Source organism: Protopterus annectens, chromosome 13.part0 (genome assembly GCF_019279795.1).
Source record: "Protopterus annectens isolate FY-2018-M chromosome 13.part0, PAN1.0, whole genome shotgun sequence".
NCBI classification, from domain to species: Eukaryota; Metazoa; Chordata; order Ceratodontiformes; family Protopteridae; genus Protopterus; species Protopterus annectens.
Genome location: NC_056747.1, coordinates 232,689,987 through 232,712,260, shown reverse-complemented (window position 1 = coordinate 232,712,260; position 22,274 = coordinate 232,689,987). Strand labels below are relative to the sequence as shown.

The window sequence follows — 22,274 nt, the reverse complement described above, 5'->3', positions numbered from 1 at the left end:
ATTCTCAAATGCACTAAAAAATGAACTGGAACCCACTAAAAACCCATCCCTTAGAAAATGCTGTTACCTACTTTAACTCATCTTTCCTCAACTTGCTTGACTCATTTGCCCCTCTGAAAACAAAATGCATAAGAAGCAATCCTGTACCTTGACTAACCAAAAATACCTTAACTAGCCATGCCATTCCGAGATAAAGCCTGGAAATGCTACTCCAAAAATAAAACTATCACCACCCTTAATGAATTTAAAACACTTCATAATAAAGAAAAAAAACTCATCTCTGACCGCAAAGCCTACTTCTCTACGCTCCAAACCAACCATAACACCAACCCCAAAAAATTCTGACAGGGAATCTCCTTCCTTCTTCAACCCTGGCAAAAAAGAAAACCCCTGCCCTGATCCAGATGCCTCTGACTTGGACTTGGCCACCCAATTAAAAACTTTCTTTATCGATTCCATAAGTAAACTTACATCATCCTTCACTTCCCATTCGGCTTCCCCACCTTTATTTCCACCTATCCCTCCCCCTAGCATCTCCTGCTCCCAACTCCTCCTTTCTCTTTCAACCCCATCCCTACAGCCACCATAAAAAAACAACATTGAAACCCAGCTCCAATGGCCCTGATGATATACTCTCATATTTCTTATAAGTTGCCACAGAAGGCATAGCTCTTCCCATCTGCATTCTTATAAATCGATTTATTGCTGAATGTCAAGTTCCCTAGCTCTGGAAAAAGGCCTTTATTATTCTACTCCATAAAGGTGGTAATAACAATAATATCACAAACTTTCAGCCTATCGCTATCTTATCCTCCATTTCTAAACTTCTCGAAAAATGCATCCATCTACAATTTCTGCCTTGCCTCATAAACAACAGACTTCTAACCCCTACTCAACATGGTTTCAGACCTAGCCACAGCACTACCACACCTCTCCTCTCCTTCCTAGAAACAGTTAATAAGGCACATGACACTGGCCACATCGTGTCCACTCTCCTCCTTGACCTCTATAAGGCATTCAACACCATCTCTCATAAACTTTTCACTAAACTCTCCAAATTAAATCTACCCCACTTCTCTATTAACTGGTTTATCAGTTACCTCTCAAACAGGCAACAAGCAGTCAGATGGAAAAAGGCCACCTCCCCTTTCCTCAATACTCCCACAGGTGTCCCCCAGGGTTCAAATTTTAGGCCCCCTTCTATTCAATATATTCATAAATGATTTCTACCAAGCCAACCGAAATGCCAACCTTGTCCAACATGCCGACAATTCAACAATAATCTGCTCTGCCTCTTCTATACCCACCCTAGTTAAATTAACACAAGATGCCTTCTCCTCCACTGAGCAATGGATGATGGACAACCATCTAGCACTCAATGCTACTAAAACTAACTCATGATATGTACGGCTTCCAAAACCACCACCCTAGACAAAACCTCATTCTCAGTCACCAGTCAAAATAATACTCCTCTCGAAATAGTCTCTAATGCTAAACTACTAGGAGTCCTGATCAATGACCAGCTAGAGTTTGATAATCATCTACAAGTAAATATTAAAAAAAACACAAAAAAATAGGCATGCATTACCGTCACAACCATTACATCTCTCCCTCCACTAGGCTCACCCTCGCCAACACTTACTTATCCCATCCCTCCTACACGGTGCCTCTATCCTTACTAACCTGCAATCCTCCCTCAAGACTAAACTCTCCTCTTGCTATAAAAAAATAAAATTTGCAACCTGTCAAAGATCCACTTCCCATCACTGTACTGCCCTACACCAACTGAATTGGCTTGAGCTCTCCAATTACCTCATCTATATTCAACTTGTCCAAGCATACAAACTTATTTTCACCCCCTCTCTCTGTCCCTCTCTTGCCACCACCTTTAAAATGCACCAACCACATAGACTTTTGAGATCTAATTCCCAAAATCTAATTGACCTGCATAAACCTGCCCATCCACCAGGCAAACATCTAATGTCCTTCTCTCTAGCATGCCATTGGAATTCCCTCTCACCTCTCATCCGCCCCACCAGCAGCCTCTCTCTATTCAAAACCTTACTTCACACACACCTACCTTCACTATGGGAATGCTCTTGCTCCCACCCCACATAATCTCCCTACACTATAGCTACTCTCTATAAGCTATAATTCACAATAGCCTCCCATTGTTTTGCACCCCTAATAAACTCTAGGAATTAGCATAACTCTTAGAATGGTACAATTCAGTAGCCTAGAAATTAACTGTATGAATTAGCATGACTGTTAAAAAATTTAGACTGTTTCTGTTATTGCAATGTGGTAATATGTTAAACTGTTAAAAACGTTGACTGTTTGTAAATATTACTCTTATTACATTGTACTAATATGTGCACTCTACTAATATGTTTTCTGTTTGTTTAATTTTGCTTCATTTGTGCACATTACATTTCTCTAATAACTTACTCTTATGTTAAATCTGTAATGTGTAATTTTCTGGAGCTTTTCTCCCCAGGACTCCACTGAAAACGGGCTCCTCTTGGCCCAATGGACTATCCTGGCAAACAAACTTCAAATAAATAAATAGTAATTGCTTTTTTGACAACCACCATAATTAGACACAGCAAGGCCTTACCATGTATAGGCAATTCAGATTCTGTATCATAGCTCAAAAAATTATCTCCCTCATCACACCAATCTGTCCACCAAGCATCTGACAGTGCATCCCACAGAAAATCCTTAAACTCCGCCAACTCACTGCAATCCCAGAAAATGTGTTCCCAATTACCCTTTTCTTCTCCATCACACCTCCAACATTTGCTATCTACCTGAGGAAAAATTTTCTGGAGTCTACTTGGGGTATAAAAATATCCAAGTAAACATTTCCAAGGAAAAATCCTAAATCTTCTAGACTTTGTTGCATATTTGGGAGACATACATATATCCTCCCATTGATTCTTTGTGAATTGCTTACCCAGTCTCTCTTCCCAATCCTAACATCCTCTCTGAGTGATTCTTATAGTTATCATGCAATATTTTATATACTCTACTAATTATTCCTTTTTTAATGGCAGCTTCTGCTCTAGATTCAACTAAAAACTCTACTAGTGCTGGTCTTTCGTTTAGAACACCCCTATTTCTTTCTCTTTGCCTATACTCTGACATCAATGCTGGACAAGGAAGGCAATCTCTAACCTGCAGTCCAAATAAATTCTTGTCATCTTCCGATTCTATCATCTTTACTTCTCAAATTATTCACTCCCAATACCTTGGTTTATTTGCCAGTTTTTTCCAATAAATTACAGTCCCCCCTTGCCTATTTTCTATATCCCCAATTGGAGTCATCCTCATCAGCAGAATCCCCTTTCTCCATTCCATGTTGGCTTAGTTCTTAGAATACTTAGTTATTCTCCTTAAATGCCTACATCCAAATTCCCAGTCTCTCCTCGTTTCTTGAGCTCCCCCCTCTTTCAACATCATCACTTTCCCCTTTGAATTATAGTATTCTGCTTGTACTGTGTATAGCAGCTTTAACTGTGTAGCTCTGAAATACCCTTTCAAATTGCATAATCCCAATCTGCCCCGTTAAACTGGAAGAATCAGCTTATCCCACTTGACTCTTGCCATCTTCCACTCCCAGATAAAGTCATTCAGCTCTTTATAAATTGCTATCCACAACTTCTCCCCTGGTTGATAAAAATATACCTGACCTGTGTAAAGATTAAAGGGACTAAAAACATTTTGACTGTTTGTATCTTACTATCAATATCCATATAATAAAGCTTACATTTTCTCAGTTTTTGTATTACCTTTCATTTAGTCTCTTCCCACATATCCTTAGCTGCCACACCAGAATCATTTTTAATCCATACTCCTAAATACTTAATGTTATCATATCCCCATAAATATGGACATCGCTGAGCCAATTCATTTGTGGGTACATAATTTACCACTATTGCCTTTGTTTTAGCTTAATTAATTTTGTATGCCAAAAAGATTTGAAACTGTCTCAAAATGTTCCACAACACTGTAATATCTCTTTCTGGTTTTGTCAGGTGTAAAATAATATCTGCAAATAGAGGCAGCTTTTCTTGACTACCATACCAATTATATCCTTGAATATTTGAGTCCCTTAATTTTTTCCAATGGTTCGAAATATAATGTAAATAACAAAGGGGGAAGAGGACACCCCTGCCTTGTTCCTCTGTTCAAGCACAAATTACCAGAAAGGGCCCCACCACTTAAATTTTCACCTCAGATCCCTCATACATCCTCCTAATCAACCTTATATTTTTTTCAGGAAATGTCAATGCTTCTACTGCCCTGCTCATAAAGTCCCTGCTTACTCAGCATTAAGACGCACCAACAACAATGGTATTTTCTAACATTCTGCTTCCCTCTGGATCATCAATGTTCTGTTAATGGTGCCAAATGTTTGCCTCCCCTCCACAAAACCACACTGATCCATATCTATCAATTGTCATTCTTTTAGCCATTACAGACATGAACACTTTATAATCATGGTTTAGTATTGAAATGGGCCTGTATGAAGCTGGGTCTGATGGATCTTTACCCTCTTTAGATATTACAACTACCACCGCTTCTTCCAGGATGTTGGTACTTCCCCTCTTAAAATACTGTTAAACACAGCCTTCCATATCTTTATCAGTTTTTTCCCCACCTAGATTCCAAACTTCCACAGGAATATCATCTATTCTTGGAGACTTTCCTGTAGATTGGTTATACATCACAATTTTTATCTCATCTCCTCCTATCCTAACTGTTAGTAATTCAGCCTCATCTACCTCTAACCTTAGCATATTTAATTCTTCCATAAACATTTCCATTTGTATCTTTTCTTGATTTCCATTTTACTCTGCTTTATACGGACTTTCATGGAATTTCTGAAATATTTTTAAACTATTTCTAATACCTCTACAGGATCTTGTTACCTGTCTTGTTACAGGCGCCCTAAGCTGGGCCACAGCTCTTTCTACTTTCTGTTCCGGAGTCATTGTGCTAAAAGTTTTTGTCCTCTAGCGTTATCAAAAACAGTTGCTAAACAGCAATCTTTCTAAACTCGTGCATATTATCGAGCTAATCCCTTATTTTCTGCTTAGCATTCTACAGCTGATCCTCTTCTTGTTCTGTGAGATTTCCCTCGTTCTGTAACATTTTAACATTTGTCAGTCCTTCTGAATCACTGTACTTCTTAACCATAGCTCCCTTTCTTTTATTTCCAACCTATTTTTAAACTTCACCTTAATTTTATCCCACTCCCTAGCTATATTTTCAGAAGAAATTTCTATTCTCTCTAATAGTTCCTGAATAATCTCCACTAACCATTCCTTAAATTCCTCTCTTTTCAACAGATATGTGGGAAAGCACCAGTGTCTCACTTTTACTTCATTTCCCTGTGTTTGTATTTTAGTCTGTAGGGTCTTCTCTTTACAAAACACTGTTCCCTTCTGTTACATTGTGCAATACCCTGCTTATACTAAATTCATTACTTAAATTCAATATTTAAAGCAGTTCAGAAAGCATAGCACAGCACAGTAATTTCTCTTGATAAAGAAAAGATAAAACTGTGCTAACATAAATAAAAAATGCACAAGGTATTTGTGTGTACATAACTCTGCAACTTTCCCTGCATTTCTCAGATTTGCTAAGAGCATATTTCAGATTCAGTATTTCACCAGGTCTCAGATTTTTTAAACAATACTTACTTTTAGAGAGAGCCTTCTCAAACTCCTATTAAAATGTGTTACTGAAAAGGATACAGACTTTCCCCACCAGAATTCCAGAACCATTGCCAAACAAAGAAGAGTCTGGGAGAATTAAAGCCACAATTAACAGAAGCCATGGTACAATAACTAGTGGAACATTAATTCCAAAAAGAATAGTCCTCTTCATCCTAGAACGTGTAGTGGACATTCCTACCATAGCAAACGCCAGCGGCACAAATCCTTGGATACTCTCGGCTCCTTCTAGACCAAACAAGAGCATTTCGAGCAAAAGGTAGACAAGTGCAATCAAAAGAACAAAGACAGCTGTGAGGAACATGAGCCTTACCGTCCCCAGAGCCTTTTCCAGGCTACCACTGAAGAACCAAAACAACAAGATGCTCCATAACAGGCCACTTGGCTCTTCATGAAAAAAGATATATGTACCCAATCTGTGGACTATAAAGAAAAAAACTCTGTTAGGGCACTGACGTAACGTTCACATCTTTAAGTCGAGGATCACATTACTTACTTTATGATAATTTTAGATTATAAATGGATAAGGAAAGTTCCTTACATTAATGCTACAATGAAAATGCACATGAACAAACCAAAGGTCTCTCATATCCTCCCAAGGCCTGAAGTGCTCCTTTCCTCCCCAGTATCATCCTTTCCTCTACTTCTGCTATTTCTGAACTCCTCTGTTGCTCTATGTTGTACCACTCCAGGTAATGCACTTCAGGAGAGCACCACCCTTTCTGCAAACTGGTATATCGAGTAGTTCCTCTTCTATCTTGCTAGTATGGCCTCTCCCTTTTCTCCACCTTCAAATTCATCCCCCCCACTTGTTCCTAGTAACTTGCTACCTCCAGTGCACACCACTTTCTCTTCCCTTTACTTTTCTGCACATTATAAATAGGAAAATCCCACTGCAGTGTCTATGCTCTGCAACAACTGTTGGATGTACACACAGCTGCTTTGTAAATTCCAGCAAGCAGTGAAAATTGTCAGGATATTTCAGGAAACAGCTATTTTGGGTAAACATCAACTAAGGGCTGGTCCAATGTTTTCCTCCATTTTGTGTTATAAAAGTTGTGTTAATTAAGCTATTTTGTCTGCTTCAAGAGATTATTTTACAGGTACTACTTGAAAGAATTAATCAGAAAGAAGAATACATGCCATACAACACAAGAGGACATTAAGCTTAGCTAAAGGACCACCAAGAATAAGAAGTTATAAAACAGAAATGCACAGATAAGCAACATAAAAGCAAGTCTCTGCTACCGTAATGCGTTACTAAACGAAGCTATGATTAGCCAGAATAATACCCTTGTGATGCAGCTTACATTAAGCAGTTATCGCTTCCTCTTCCATCATATCAGTCTAAGTGGTGTTTAAGGCTTCATCTCACTCAGTACCTACACTGTTCATTCTGAAAGCTGACTGCATTTATCCACCACCATCATCTCTGTGAAAACATGGTTTCTCCTATCCAGGTCATATTTTGTCTGACCAATGTGCTAGTCCTCCCCATCCTGTCCCCTCTGTCCCCCCTTTTCAAACTGTTGTGTCTTTCGGCTTTTCCCGGTTAGGGGTCGCCACAGCGGAACTCCGGTCCGCTAATGACTGGCAGTAGATTTTTACGTGCCGAGTTGCCAGCTCTGACTCACAACCTTCAACGAAGGTACACCGATTCACGCATGTCTCCACACAGAAGACACTCTAGCTGAGAATTGAACAGGACAACGTCTTACTGTGAGGCGACAATGCTACCGCAGCACCACCACCGCAGTCCATTAAATTCCTGTAAATTCTTTCATATTGATAAATTGTGTTTTTTAGTAAGGAGTCTCCAGTTCCTTAAGGTTTTTTTTTTACATATCATTCCCTTTGCCTCCCAAGCTGACTTTCTTTGTACCCTCTACAGCATTATAATATCCTTCTACCACAGGGCCTCATTAATGCATACAATAGTCTAACCATGGCCTTAACGGTGTCTGACAGAGTGGAAAAGTCACTTTATCTCTGGAATACATCCCTTAGTTACACACTCTAGCTTTTGATTTTTTTCCCACTACTGTCTATATGCTTTGAACTGAATCATCCAAATTCTTCTGCTCTGGATTTGTGTTATTTTACTTCCTTATAGACACTACCTATGCCTGTCCTCTCACTCCACTGTTGCAGTGAGATACACTTGGGTTTCATTAAAACTGCTACCTATTAAATTATGCCTCCAGTCTCCTTGGGTCTCTCTGCTACACTGTATCGGCCAAAAGTTGTTGGGATCAGCACACAAACTGCTCCAATTGTTGCCTTGTGTGAGATGAGAGATGAACAAGTTAAAACAAGGCTAGACACAGGAACACCACTGTGGAAAATCACTCATCACATCTGTATCTTCAAGAGCTCAGCTCTAACTACCAAACATCTGCTCTGTGCTATTCAACTTTTTCGTCTACACAACTTGCTACCCAATACTATCTCCTCATCTTTGTAACAAACTTACTGTAAGGGCTGACACAAATACTTTGCTGATAAAATTTCACCCACAAGATTGCCTCTGTCTGCCTTCCTTACAACCTACCTCATGGAGCTGATCATCATGATAGTTGTAAAGGACCCAATTGCTGTGACTCTGTCTTGGAACTGATTTAGTAGTCCATTTTGCTCAATAAACCATGAAAGCTCTGACCTCAACTGTCTGCATAATTCTGTTAACTAGAGAAGCCAGGGTCACTAGTCTGCAGCCCCTTAGACTGCTCAGTCTTCTGAAAAGGGCAGCACCACTGCTGGTCTCTGACCTGTCAAAACCACATAATCCTAAGGGGTACACTACAGAGCTCCGACAGATTTAACCAATACCTCTGCAGCCCATTTTGGAAACCTGAAGGTGATCCCATCTGGTCCATATGCCTTACTCTCTTTTCAGTGTAACACCTTCATTATCTCATCAGTTACGGTCGTTTCATCTGTATATTCACCCACACCAACTGCACTGACCTCCAAAGATTTATGCACTCCCCTAGTAAAAAACAGTGCAAAGTATTCATTCAGAATTTGTATCTGCTCCTTCACATCAAGTTTATGCCCATCTCAAGCTAGTGCACCAAATGTTTCCTACTCCCATTTTTTTTAGTCCTAACAGCAGAAGGAAATCTTATTGTTTTCTTTAGTAAAGACCTCTGCTGCTGAATGTTTTTCTTTTCCCCCTTCACTGCTTAAACATACTTCAATATTCAAAACAAAACAACAAGTCCAAGCAACTGTAGAGTTGGCACACCAATTTAATAACAACTTTAAAACTTGAATGAAGTTTGCAAGATTGCAAACGAAAAGCGCTTCAAGTTTTAAAGCTTTTATTAAATTGGTGTGCCGACTCTACAATGGCTTGGACTTGTTTTGAATACGAACGCTAATTTATCAACCCTTTAAGAGCAAAACCTGACAATCCCAAAGACACGGAACAGCGATCCCGAGGTTGCTGCTGGACTTTGCCATTTCCTCCACTGTGGTGCAATTTTGGAGTTGGTATATTTAAGTAGGGGGGTATGGGGGACAAAGCACCCACATCAGGGGGTGTGGGGGGCAAAGCCCCCACTTTATTTTGTGTTTTCAACTTTTTTTTTTTGTGGAACAGCGATTTTTTTTTTCCCTGGGGGGGGGGGGTCGCTGTTCCAGGTCTTCGAGATTGATAGGTTTCGCTCTTTAAGGGTCGATAAATCAGAGTTCGCTATTTTAAGCGTTTGCTGATTTAATCTAGACCCTTCAATTGTGGGTCTCGTCATAGCACTCTCACAATACCAAGCCTTCTCCTTCCAATCTCTGCATTTTTCCCTACTCTCTTATGGCTACAATTCCGTTCATAGTGAAACAAAATTGTTCTCTTCAACATTTTTTGTTCCTTTCAAAAACAAATCTCCCTTACAGAACTATACAGAACAAATCTTCTGCTCTCTTCCCACATTGAAAAACCTTCATCCTCAACCCTTCTTTTGGAGTCAACTCACCAAACGTCTCAGACCTCATTATTGTGATGCTCCATGGCCTTTCTTCCATGGCCACTGAGAACTACACATTTGCTTGCCTTTTTTTTTACAAACATATGTGTACAAGATATAAACGTGTGTGTGTGTGTGTGTGTGTGTGTGTGTGTGTGTGTGTGTGTGTGTGTGTGTGTGTGTAATCTTTTACTTTTCTCAAACAATGGTTTGTTCGACTAAACAGACAGTCAACAGGTGCTGACAGTTGTACAAGATGATTCTCATGGTTGGCAAATTTTCCCTTTCCCTGAGAAGTGTGTGATCTTGAGTTAGTACATATAATTAGCAGGGGATGAGGGAGGTGCAGGGGTGCTTGCCCCCTGCAAAAAAAAAAAAAAATTATATATATATATATATATATATATATATATATATATATATATGTGTGTGTGTGTGTGTGTGTGTTTTTATTTTTTTTGTTTCCACATGCCAAGACTGATGATCCGCACTTGTGTAGCAGCATGTCAACATACATAGTTTTGATAATTTTGTGGCAACATTATAGGTTCATAGGTGGTTACTGGGCTATTGACCCAAAGGTCTTTAGAAGTGTGTACCCAATATAATACTAGAGAAACCCAATATAAAGGATCTTGCCTAAATTTGAGATCTTAGTTAGCAACGACTGCCTTTATCTAGGAGGGTGATAGGTGAAATCCCCGGCAGGAATTTGTTGTTTCCCATCCAGTCATCCAGGCTACGTTTAAACAGGGTTATAAAGGGGCTTTGTTTGTAAACTAGTAGGCTATTCCAGGGGAATGGAAACATACGAGATGCATATCTGTCTCTCCAGCAGGTCCTATTTACGTCACAGACCTAGTTACAGTCCCTGCAGCGGGTGACCCTTGTCCGACTTGACTTGCGGATGTGCAGCATTTCCACTGGATGTGGATCTGAGAGTGCTCTGTAGAGGCCAGGCACAAGTCTCCCCTAAGTAGTCTGTACACTACTGAGTACAGTGATAGTGACTTCAGTCTGTAATATGACGTGCTGGAGACCCTGAATTTTCTTGAGGAGGTCTCTCAAGTTGCAGCAGGCAACTGGCAAGGTACATATCAAAGGCAGCACTGTACTGAATTATTGGTCTGATAAAGGTCAAGTACAGGGGTGTTATGACCTCTTTTGTTCTTGAGGCAATGCCTTTGCTACTGACGTGTGCAACATAAAAAGCCTTCCTTACAGCAGCAGACACATGGTGGCCAAAGTTTAGGCTAAAGTCAACTTGCGTTCCCAAGTCTCTCACTACAGAGTCATTACTAAGGGTATTATTATTTATAGGACAATCTGCAGGGATATCGTTTTTACCGAATGGGGATGATAATGTATTTTTTGCACGGAGTTTGAGGCCATGGCTTTGGCACCAATCAACAGTTTGTGTAAATCTCTCGAAGTATATTGACATATTTTCAGGATTCAATAATTGCCCCTAATTTGCACTCATCAGCAAACTTAGTCAGCCACAGCAACTCTGTTTTGGCCTAAACTTCTGAGAAGTATATTCCAAACAAAAAGGGGCTAAGTACCGACCCCTGTGGAACCTCACTGGTGACATGTCTGCTGGTTGAGGTAAACTCCAAAACTCTGACAGAGTGTGAACTGTCTGTGAGCCAGCTGGCAACCCACCTGATGACATACGGGTTGATATTCACCTGGGAGAGTTTATCAATGATGGCCGAATGTGGGATTGTGTCAAAGGCCATGGCTAAGTCAAGGTAGGCTGTAAGCATAGGTTTGCCTTTGTCTAGGGCTCTGGTGACGTTTTCAAAGAAGTCCCCAGGTTTAACTGTAACGACCTACCTTTGACAAAACCAGACTGTCGGATCAGGGGTTTGGAGATCATCTATATCCTTATTGATAAGGACAAGGAAAATTCGTTCCATGACCTTACAGATAAGGCTGGTTAAGTTTATGGGTCTGTAGCTCCCAGAGTATGTTGCTGTACCCCTTTTATGAAGGAGGATGACGGTTGCCGTTTTCCATTCAGCAGGGACAAAACCAGTACTCAGGCTGTGGTTGAAGACAGTACCTACTAGAGTTAATAACTCATGTTTTAGACCATTTAAAATGTAACCTGGGAAGACATCTGGTCCCATAGAGGCTGCGTTTTTGGCCTTGGAGACAGCATCAATGACTTGCTCTTTGGAGATGTAAGGTGAGGGAGATGTACAGGGAATGTTTGGAGGGGACAGGGGGGGAAATTTTCACCAAATCTGTCAGTTAATAGGTTAGCTATTTTCACAGGATCAGTGTGTGGGATGCCATCCGCAACTAGTTCAGCACACATCTGGGTCCTACCTTTTAGGTTACGGATATAGCTGAAAAATACTTTAGGATTATCCTTAGCTATGTTGCTAAATTTGTTTCGAATTTGCCCTTAGAGGATTTTACAAGTTGTCTTATTTGTTTGTTCAAGCAGAGGAGGATGTTCTTCCAGTGCTGGGACCTCTCTTTTATTCTTAGCAACGTCTTCCTCTTGTTGTGTAATGTATTATTGCTAGATGTCCACCAGTGAGGCTTGTTTTTTTCTGAGGATCTTGTTTTGATCGTATCAGGTACAGCTGTGTCAATACATTTGTATAAGTGTTTGTACAAGGCATTTGTGTATACCTTAGTATAGTTGTCAATGCCACCTGTGGGAATAGGATCTAGGAAATTATTTATGCTATCCCTTAGGAGGGTATAATTAGCTTTAGTGAAATTTTTTAGCCTGGTTTCACCTAAGAGGGGTTCAGGTGTTATAACTACTTTGAATGTGACCGATTTGTGATCAGATTTAACCAGTGAGGGTCCTATACAACACCCATGTTGGTGAGGACCAGGTTGAGAATATTTGAGACTCCTTGTGGGGTTGAAGACTATCATTAATGTTAACAAAGTCCAGAAACCTTTGCATGCTGATACTCATAAAAGTTTCCCAGTCAATGGAGGTATAGTTAAAATCTCCAATGACTAGAGTGTTTAGTTGTAATTTGACTGACTCAAGTAGATCCAAATAAACAGCGTGGGTATCTTGGTTCACCGACATGGGCCTATAGCTAACGATGACTTGAAGGGGGCGTCTTACCCACAGTTAGTTAAACTTGAAGTAATTCCATGGCGTTTTTAACTTTTTTAAAGTATTTAACTTTGATGAAGATAGATACTCCTACTCCCTCAGTTCTCTCACATTCATTTTGTGGTCTGAAAGTGTGGAAGGCATTGTAACCTTGCAAGGTCAGGGTACTCTCGTGGCCTTGAACCAAGTTTCTGTGATTGCAAAGATGTCAACATTCTCCAGGGAGAGGAGTGCTTCCAGAGAGTGCAGTTTCTGATTTAAACTAGTGTTTACCAGCATAACCTTTAATTTCTTTGCGAGTGGTATTTTCAAGTCGGAAATTTTGTTCGATCCTTTGTCTAAAAAAAAAAAAAAAAGGCAATACGAGGAAGGCAAGTGCCTTAGCCAGTAACCAAAAGCCATGAGGTGACAGGTGAAGACCACCTCTAGCAAAACAGCAGGGACCATCAGCCATGTCATCCCAGGCTTACAGGAACTGGATCAGATTAGAATGTACGACATTTGTGCTGTTCAACTAAGTTAAGCATATCATACATATATATACATGTCATGTACACACAAATACATTACATAACACATGCACACAAATGTGTCTTACACACTGGAGAGTCCCATTGTAGTTTTAGTGCAGTTTACACAATACAGCTTATTAAAAAAAAATTGTGTTTTAAGCTACAGGCCTTCGTTTTAACAGGGTCTCAGTACCCATTTTATATATGCCTAGCTGTAGTACGTTTTTGTTAAAGTATTGCATAGTAGGTACATACATGTCCAATACAAGCTTTTACTATCATAACTCAACAGTGTGTATGTATAAATTATATATGCACATGCACGTGCGCACACACGCACATACACGCGACATACACAAACGAGTGCTCAGACACACGCACACAGACATACACATGCGCGAGCACGCAGTCACACACACTCACGTGCGCGCACTTTCTCTTGTGCACACTATCGCACACGCGCATGTACTTTCGCGCACACTCACACACGCGAGCAATCGCACTCACTCACTCACTCGGGCACACACTCCCACACACACTTTCGCACTTGCACACACTCACTCGCACACTCATGCATTCACACACACTCACTATCGCACACGCGCATGTACTTACGCGCACACTCACGCACGCGAGCAATCGCACTCACTCACTCGGGCACACACTCCCACACGCACTTTCGCACTTGCACACACTCACTCGCACACTCATGCATTCACACACACTCACTCATTCACAAACTCGCACACACATGCACGCGCACACATTTTACATAAGTGAAACAGTCAATATACCACATTATACAATGACCCCCCCATTAATATTCAAAAACATGCACGCTGATTGGCAGCATGCACGTTGTAAATCTGAGTTATTGTAATGGAAAAAGGTCTGGTCGCCCGGACTTTTTCCATTACTATAACTTTTTTTTTTATACAGCAACGGAGAACGCAAGATCTCCGTTGCTTCACATTGTCTCGCTATGTTAGTTTAACATAGCGAGACAGCTTTTTTTTAAAGCTGTCTTGCTATGTTAAACTCCTTTAACAAAGCGAGACAGTTTGTAAAAAGCAGCGGAGATCTTGCTTTCTCCGTTGCTTTTTTTTTTCAAAACTGTCTCGCTTTGTTAAATGGGTTTAACATAGCGAGACAGCTTTAAAAAAAGCAAAGGAGAATCTTCGTTGCTTTTTTTAAAGCTGTCTCGCTATGTTAAACCCATTTAACATAGCGAAACAGTTTGTAAAAAGCAACGGAGATCTTGCTTTCTCTGTTGCTTTTGCCCACAGCTCTGATGTACTGCGTGGGCATACGTATGCGCAGTAAATCAGAACTGCCGCAGAATACCAGACAGCTGCGGAAGGGCAGCAAGGAGGCATTATACAATGCCACTATTTAAGAAAAGGAATTATTTATTTTCTTAAATAATGTCATTTTATAATAGCAATAACCCACTTCTGGGTGTGGGTAATGCTGGATTTACCTACGGTTGGCTTTGTTTGGCCACTCAGGCTTCGTCCTGGTGACCAAACCACACCAACCGTGGGTAAATCCAGCATTACCCACACCCAGGCATGGGTTATTGCTATAATAATCCTCCTCTCCCAACACAGAACCCTCAGTTCTGTCCTAAAAAATATTGATTACAGTACAGATAAACACCCATCTGCACTTGTGTTCTTGTTGTACGGACTATATTTAACAGTGGACTTGAAGAGCTGCAGGGATTAAGCTCATCTACCTAAATCTGCTGTTAATATAATTTTGTTTGTATAATCATTGCATAGTTGCGCGGCTAGTTTCCAGAGTGAAATTACATCTCAGTAGGCAATACTGCAGGTAAGTCAGTGCTAGTGAGACATTCCTGCCCTATGGTAAAGTACCTGATTTCAGCCTTACTCAACTTCCTGCTTAAGTAGCACAGTAGGTGTTCTTCTCCACACATTTCCAGAGATGACAGAGCTCCAAACCTAACCTTACCTCAGATGTATCTATGGATACCACAACTGCTTTACTGAAATTAAATGGTCCTGAAAACAAAATTGTTGTCAGTTGCTGCTACAATCCACCTTACATGGATAAGGGCCTTCCCTAGTGAAAACATCTGTCAGGTGACAGGCCAGGATAGCAACACTGGTTACAAAATTTTCTATAAAATATAGTTTGCCAAACCTAAAAATAACTTCATACAGCCTCTATTTTTGATTACTTGGGAGCTAATCATTCCACTAACAATTCATATACCCTATTTACCTGGCTTATGTGGGTAAAGGAATTGAGACCAATAATTTTAGTCAAGAGTCTCTGAACCCTTTCAAGTTGGACAATACACCATCACAGGTACACACCACAAGCAGCATTACATTAAACACTGGGTCTTAAAGGAGATGAGCATATGGGAACTAAGACTTTCTTCGCTCTAGAGGAGATGCCACCGAAAACTAGATGGGCCAAATGGAAGGATTTTGTTTATCAAACATATCCACACTACATTTTGCAGCATTTAGATGAAAGCTATTGTAGATACACAAAGAGTTGGCACAGACAAGACCATGTTGAAATAACGGTGTCAGAAGGGGGAAAAAAGAAGTTATGTACTCACCATAACGTTCCATCTCAGTAGGTAACTTCATTTGTCAGCAACCTGTGGGTATCGGATCCGAGCCGGCAGCTTTATTCAGCTAAGATCCGAGCTCCAAGCTCCTCCCCCTTACCCATAACCCACTGCCATCCTTCTCTGTCCTCAGATAGAATTTGCTTAGCATTGTACAATACAACCAAAGGATCAACTAAACATCCTAACCTGATGTCATCTGATACAGGGAGCACAAAGTTCCTAAAAAGGATGAACTACAGGTTAGGGGGATGGGGGGGGGGGTTAGTTGCTGACAAATGAAGTTACCTACTCAGATGGAACGTTATTGTGAGTACATAACTTCTTTATCTGAAGTAGTTAACTTCATTTGTTCATCAACCTGTGGGACAGAGTCCCCAGCTACCAAAAAAAAAAAAAAATTGGGAGGTCCTCATGGAAGAATATTCTGGAGCACTGCAGCGCCAAAGGACACCCTCCCTCTGGAAATTATATCCAGTTTGTAATGGGAAATAAAGGTATGGGATGAAGCCCAAGTGGCTACTGAACAAATGTCATCCAAGCACACCCTGGACCAAAAGGCAGCAGAAGTGGAAATTGATAGAGTAGAATGGGCGTGAACTCCGGCAGGTTCTGGTCGGCCAGAACTCTTATATGCTAGAAGTATACATTGTGAAATCCATCTAGACAATGTAGCTTTTGACACAGGTTTACCCAAAAAGGGTTTAGAAAAGGATACAAGGAGTTGCTCAGATTTCATATGATCAGCAGTCCTGTGTAAATAGAACCTCAATTGTCTGTGCACGTCCAAAGAATGTAATTTGTATTCACCTTTGTTTTGGTAATTTGGGAAAAAAAAACGGTAAATTGATAGATTGATTAATGTTGGACTCAGAGGCGACTTTAGGTAAGAAGGAGGGATTGGTCCTGAGGGAAACTCTATCTTTATGGAAGACCAGATATGGAGGTTTGGCGCAAAGGGCTTGAAGTTCTGAAATCCTTCTAGCCGAAGTGATTGCAAGGAGAAAGGACGTTTTCCAAGATAAGTATTTAAAATCCACCGAAGCTGCAGGTTCAAAGGGGGGGGGGGCAGTAAGAGCCTGAAGAACAAGGGTTAAATCCCACGGAGTAACTGCATTCTTAACAGGAGGCCTTAACAGGAAAGTACCTTTTACGAAAGTTTTGCAGATCTTGGAAGAAGCTAATCAACAGAGACCACTTCCCACATGAAAGTGTGAAATTGCCGCTAATTGGACTTTGACGGTGGAGGAGCTGGCACCTTGATCAAATAAGTGTGACAAAAACTCTAATACAGCTGGTATCGGGGCTGTAAAGGGATCCATATGTCTATGTTCCGCCCAGATCGAAAAACGTTTCCATTTGCTCTTATAGACCTTTCTAGTAGAAGGTTTATGAGTGGCTACTAAAATAGCTTTAACGGGGGGAGGAGATACCGGAAGTCCTAGCTATGATTGGAACTGGATCAACCAAGCTGTGAGCTTGAGATTGTCCAGGTTTGGAGTGGTCAATTCCAGGGGATGAGAAATCGGATCCGGAGTGGGATCCAAGATCCATGGAGGATTGACCAGATGAGACCATAGGCAAGAAAACCACGTTTGAAGAGGCCAGAATGGGGCTATGAGGATCACTCTGCTCCCCAACCGACGAGCTTTCTGCAAGAATTTTACCATGTGGGGGAGAAGTGGATAAGCATAAAGTAGACCGGATGGCCAAACATGGACTACAGTTTCTCTGGGGGATTCCCCAGGTTGGGGAAGCAGAGTGAAGTACTTGCTGCATTTTGCGTTCTAAGGCGACGCGAATAGATCGCAGCAAGGTTGACCCCACTTGAGGAAGATCTGCTTTGCTACTCTCAGGTTCAGAGACCACTCGTAAGGTGAGAAGATGGTTTGACTCAAGCTCAGCCTGTCTGCCAGTATGTTGGACCGACCCGGAATGTGCATTGCTATGAGAAAGCGGTTGGTGGTGATCGCCCATTCCCAAACTCTCATGGCCTCTCAACACAGCGGAGAAGATCTGGTTCCCCCCTGTTTGTTGATATACCAGACTACTGACATGTTGTCTGATTGAATTGCAATTGTCCCTAAGGGAAGAAGGGCCTGGAGTGCTTGCAACGCTAAAAGCACCTCCCTCACCTCTAGGACATTGATGTGCAACAAGGTCTCACAGTGTGTCCATGTGCCTTGGACGGTTCTGCCCATGCAGTGCCCCCCCCCCACCAGAGGCGAGAAGCGTCTGTAGTCACCGTGGCTTGGGGTGGGGTCATAGAGAAGAGGCGCCCTTCCTGGAGATCTGAGGATTGGATCCACCAGAGTAGGGACCTCCTGCAAACCTTGCTGAGGGGGATAGCTGTACTTAGAAGATGTTGCAGAATGGACCATTGGACCTGCAAGGTCCATTGCAAGACCCTCATGTTTAGACGAGCTAGTGGTGACAGATTGATGGCAGCTGCCATGGAACCTAGCGCCCTCAGGACCAATTCCGCTGGGGGAGCCAGGGATTGTAAGAGGGCCATCACGTGAAATTTCAGAGTTCGAAGCCTGTCCGGAGTTAGGAAGGTCCTCAACAGGTTTGTATCTAGCCTGGCCCCTATGAAATCTAAGGTCTGAGTTGGTTGAAGGGAGGATTTCTTGAGGTTGACTGAAATTCCCAGATGAGAGGCCAAGTGAAGGAAGTAATTCCTGGCTGAACAGAGTAGATGTCTGGTGGGGGCGGCCAGGAGCCAGTCGTCTAGGTAAGGAAAGACCTGTATTCCCTGAAGCCTCAGGTGGGCCGCTACAACTGCCATCACTTTGGGGAACACCCTGGGGGCTGTGGTGAGACCAAAGAGAAGGACCCTGAACTGATAGTGGCTGGCTCCCAGCCAGAAGCGGAGAAACCTTCTGGATCGTCTGTCCATCAAAATGTGGTAGTACGCATCCTTGAGATCTATAGAGCACATCCAGTCGTTCTCCTGCAGGAGTGGGAGAATGGATTGAATGGTGACCATCTGGAACTTTTCTTTGGCAATCGACAGGTCGAGGATTGGTCTCAAGTCCCACGTCTTTTTTGGCAACAAAAAGAACCTGGAGTAGAAGCCTGATCCGGATTGATCTTATGGGATGGGCTGGATAGCTCTTTTTTATAGCAGCTGCTTTATTTCTGTGGCTGCTGCCTCCCTTTGATTGGGTGGGACATTGGGGAGGCTCCGGGGTCTGAGAGGGAGATTCAGAAAGGGGATAGTGTAACCACTGGATAGGATTTGAAGCACCCAGCGATCTGTTGTAATGGACTCCCAAACTGCTAGGTGCCAACACCCCCCGATTGCCTCCAGAGTGGAGCAGTTGGGTAACCCCTAAGGGCTGCTGCGCGGGCTGATCCAAAAAGGGTTCTCTCGACCCGGAATTTTTCGGTCCCCCTCTAGGCCGGTGCCCACCCTGTCCTCCTCTGCCTCTTAAGGACGAGGGGTCCGGAGCGAAATGGGACTGTTGAGATTTTTGGAAACACATCTTCTTTTGCCCCCTTTGGTTCCTGGAGAAGTACCTCTGGGGAGCCGAGAAGCAGATCCCGATGGCATACAACGTCTTCCCGTCTTTCTCACTCTGGACCAGCGTGTCGTGGACGTTCTTGCCAAACAGTGAAGAGCCATCAAAAGGGGCATTTGTGAAGGACGCCTTGAAGGATTTCGCAAAGTCGCAGAGATGGAGCCAAGCATGCGCTGTAAGACAATACCCGCTCCGCTAGCTCTAGTGGCTCCTTCCGTGGCATGGGACAGAAGTCACATAGAAGTGTTTGAAATGGACTTAAGAGTGGCCATTCGGGCTGAGAATGTTTTCTTATCCTCAGCCGACATGGACTCTGGGGGCGACTCTGCTTATTCTTTAATGAGATCCCGCTGGAGTCGTATCACATGTGCCATGTAGTTCAGCGACCTTACTGAGAAGGTGGCTGAAACAAACATCCGCTTCCTTATGCGGTCCATTGTCTGAGACTCCTTGTCGGGAGGGTTGACCAAGGAACTCTCCTGGGCTAGTTCCTTCTTGGTGGCAACCGTCACCAACATGGCATCTACTGGAGCACCCTTGCTCCAAACCATCCTATCTGTGGGTGGACTGAGAATTTTGTTTGGTCTCTCTGGTATGGGCTCCACAGGGTCCGGTTCCTTCCATACCCTGGTAGTGATCAGATCTACCAGGGGATTGGCGGGAGGACACACCCAAGAGGTAGATGGGCCTGCGTCAAACGCCTCCAAAAACACAGTCTGATCAGAGGAAGGCTTTTAGGCTGACCACCCCCCTCTAATACGAAGCATTTCCATAATGTCGCCGAAGGAGACGTCCTCGGGGGGGGGGGGGGACCTTGGGGAACCTTCCCCTAAGTCTGTGTCCTCTGTCAAGGACTCGGGTGAGTCCAAGTGCCACCTCTTTCACTTACGTTTGTGAGGAACCTCCTTGGGGAGGCTGTCCGAGGATGCCTCACCAACCACATCCTGTTCCTCTAAGGGAACCATCTGGGACGTAGGCGCAGGCTGCCCCTGGGACCGGGTGATGGAAGGTAGGCCCGTCTGAGAGGGAGTGATGGGTTGGAACCACAGCAGGAGCCTGGGGCCTCGAGTCCCACGACAGGACCCTCTCCACAACGTCAAACACCGAAGGAGAACTGCTCTCTCTAAGCTCCGAGAGCAGCCCCTTCGGATCAGAGGTGCGGACTGGATCCGGCACCGATGCAATCGGATCCGAAGGGCCAGTATGCTCCGACCGAGACTGAGCCAAAGACACACTGACACCTCCGGATCCGAAGCTCAGCTCACGGCTCCGAGAGCTCGGATCTGAAAAAGGACCCGACAAACTCGAGGGTGCGGTTGGAGCCGAAGTAGGGTGCACTGTCGGCGCTGAGCCGCCCCCGGCTCCGATGCTGCCTGGATCCGACGGCTCCGAACCCCGGAAGTGGGTCGGAGAAGGAGCAACTGGGACGAAAAAGGGGGTCGAGCTCCCCCCCGGAGGGGGGGGGGGGCAGGAGCACTCCCATCTGCAGTTGGGCCTGGAGAAACCTACGCATCATCTGGTCCATATCTGCATCTGACAAGCTTCGGGTAGATCTAGACGAGGCCACCGAGGCCGGCCTGGAGTGATGCCTCGAAGACCTCGAGGGTGACCGGGTCTCCTCCTCCTCTGGCTCCGGGGGAAAACGTGGTGAATGGAGCCGGGAAGGAGAAGGCCCGGAAGCCCTAGGAGAGACTAACAGCTTAGCCGGCGGAGACGAAGTGGAAGCTTCAGCCCGCCACTTGTGGTGCTTCTCCTTTCTTCTCTCCCTCCTAGATTCCCTCCTCCTGAGCCATGGAAGGAGGGTGAGTCCCGGCCAGGGGAGCAGGGATAGAAGGCGGGACCGCTGCAGTAGCAGCCACTGCCGCCGAGGAAGAAGAAGATGAAGCAGAGTCCGGGGGCAGAAGTCCCACCAGAATCAGCTTCGACCTCCTATCCCTCAAACCCCTGGGGTTGAAGGCTGCGCAAATTGTGCAGCCCGAAGAAAGATGGTCAACCCCAAGGCAGATAACACACCGAGTGTGGCCATCCACCGGAGATAGCTTATGGCCACACTCGGTGCATTTAGAAAAGAAGGTTTTAGGGGCCTCGGCCATAGTAACACAATAGGCCCAACCCAAACACACCTTCACACACACGGGGAAGAAGGAAGACTAGACTAACTAAAAAAAAATACATATTTTACCAAGAAGACTGGCTTAATTAACTATAAAAGGGAACAACACTCACTCGTTTAACCAAAAAACTAAAAACTAGATGAAAAATAAAGGTAATTCTCTTGAAAACTCACAAAACCCTACACCTGGAACTCGTTCTAGGTGCTTGAATAAGCCTCGGCAAACGAGATCTGATTACAGAGAAGGATGGCATGGGGTTATGGGTAAGGGGGAGGAGCTTGGATCTTTACTGAATAAAGCTGCTGGCTTGGATCCGATTCGGATCAGATACCCACAGGTTGATGAACAAATGAAGTTAACTACTTCAGATTGATAATTATGCCAAGTCCACAGTCATCGGCAAACTCAGACAACAACAAGCCTGGAAAATTAGATGGAAATTGCAGAAACAGATGCTGAAAAAAAGACGGCTCAATACTGAGCCCTGTAAGACACCCCTAATACCATTTACCATTCTTATATTCAGAGGAAGCTCCTGCAACTTCCATTATATGGGTTTTGGCAGTCAACCACTTAGCTGTCCAATGGGTAATGCAAGGATTTATGTTGTTTAGTAAGCTTAGCAATGATACTTGTGTGGAAGGAGTGTATTGAAGGCACTGAGAAGGTCAAAATGGGGAGTGTAAATGGAGTGACCGTTGTCCACAAAC

The 22,274-nt window shown here is 43.3% G+C and overlaps 1 protein-coding gene across 1 annotated transcript in view; it reads right to left on the bottom strand.

Moving 5' to 3' along the window:
- RHBDD2 (rhomboid domain containing 2) overlaps positions 1-22,274 on the bottom strand; it is a 131,295-nt gene that overhangs the window by 85,782 nt on the left and 23,239 nt on the right. The window contains exon 2 of the mRNA XM_044053781.1: positions 5,763-6,164. Within this exon, the coding sequence (XP_043909716.1) occupies positions 5,763-6,164 (402 nt within the window). The remainder of the gene's footprint in view (positions 1-5,762; positions 6,165-22,274) is intronic.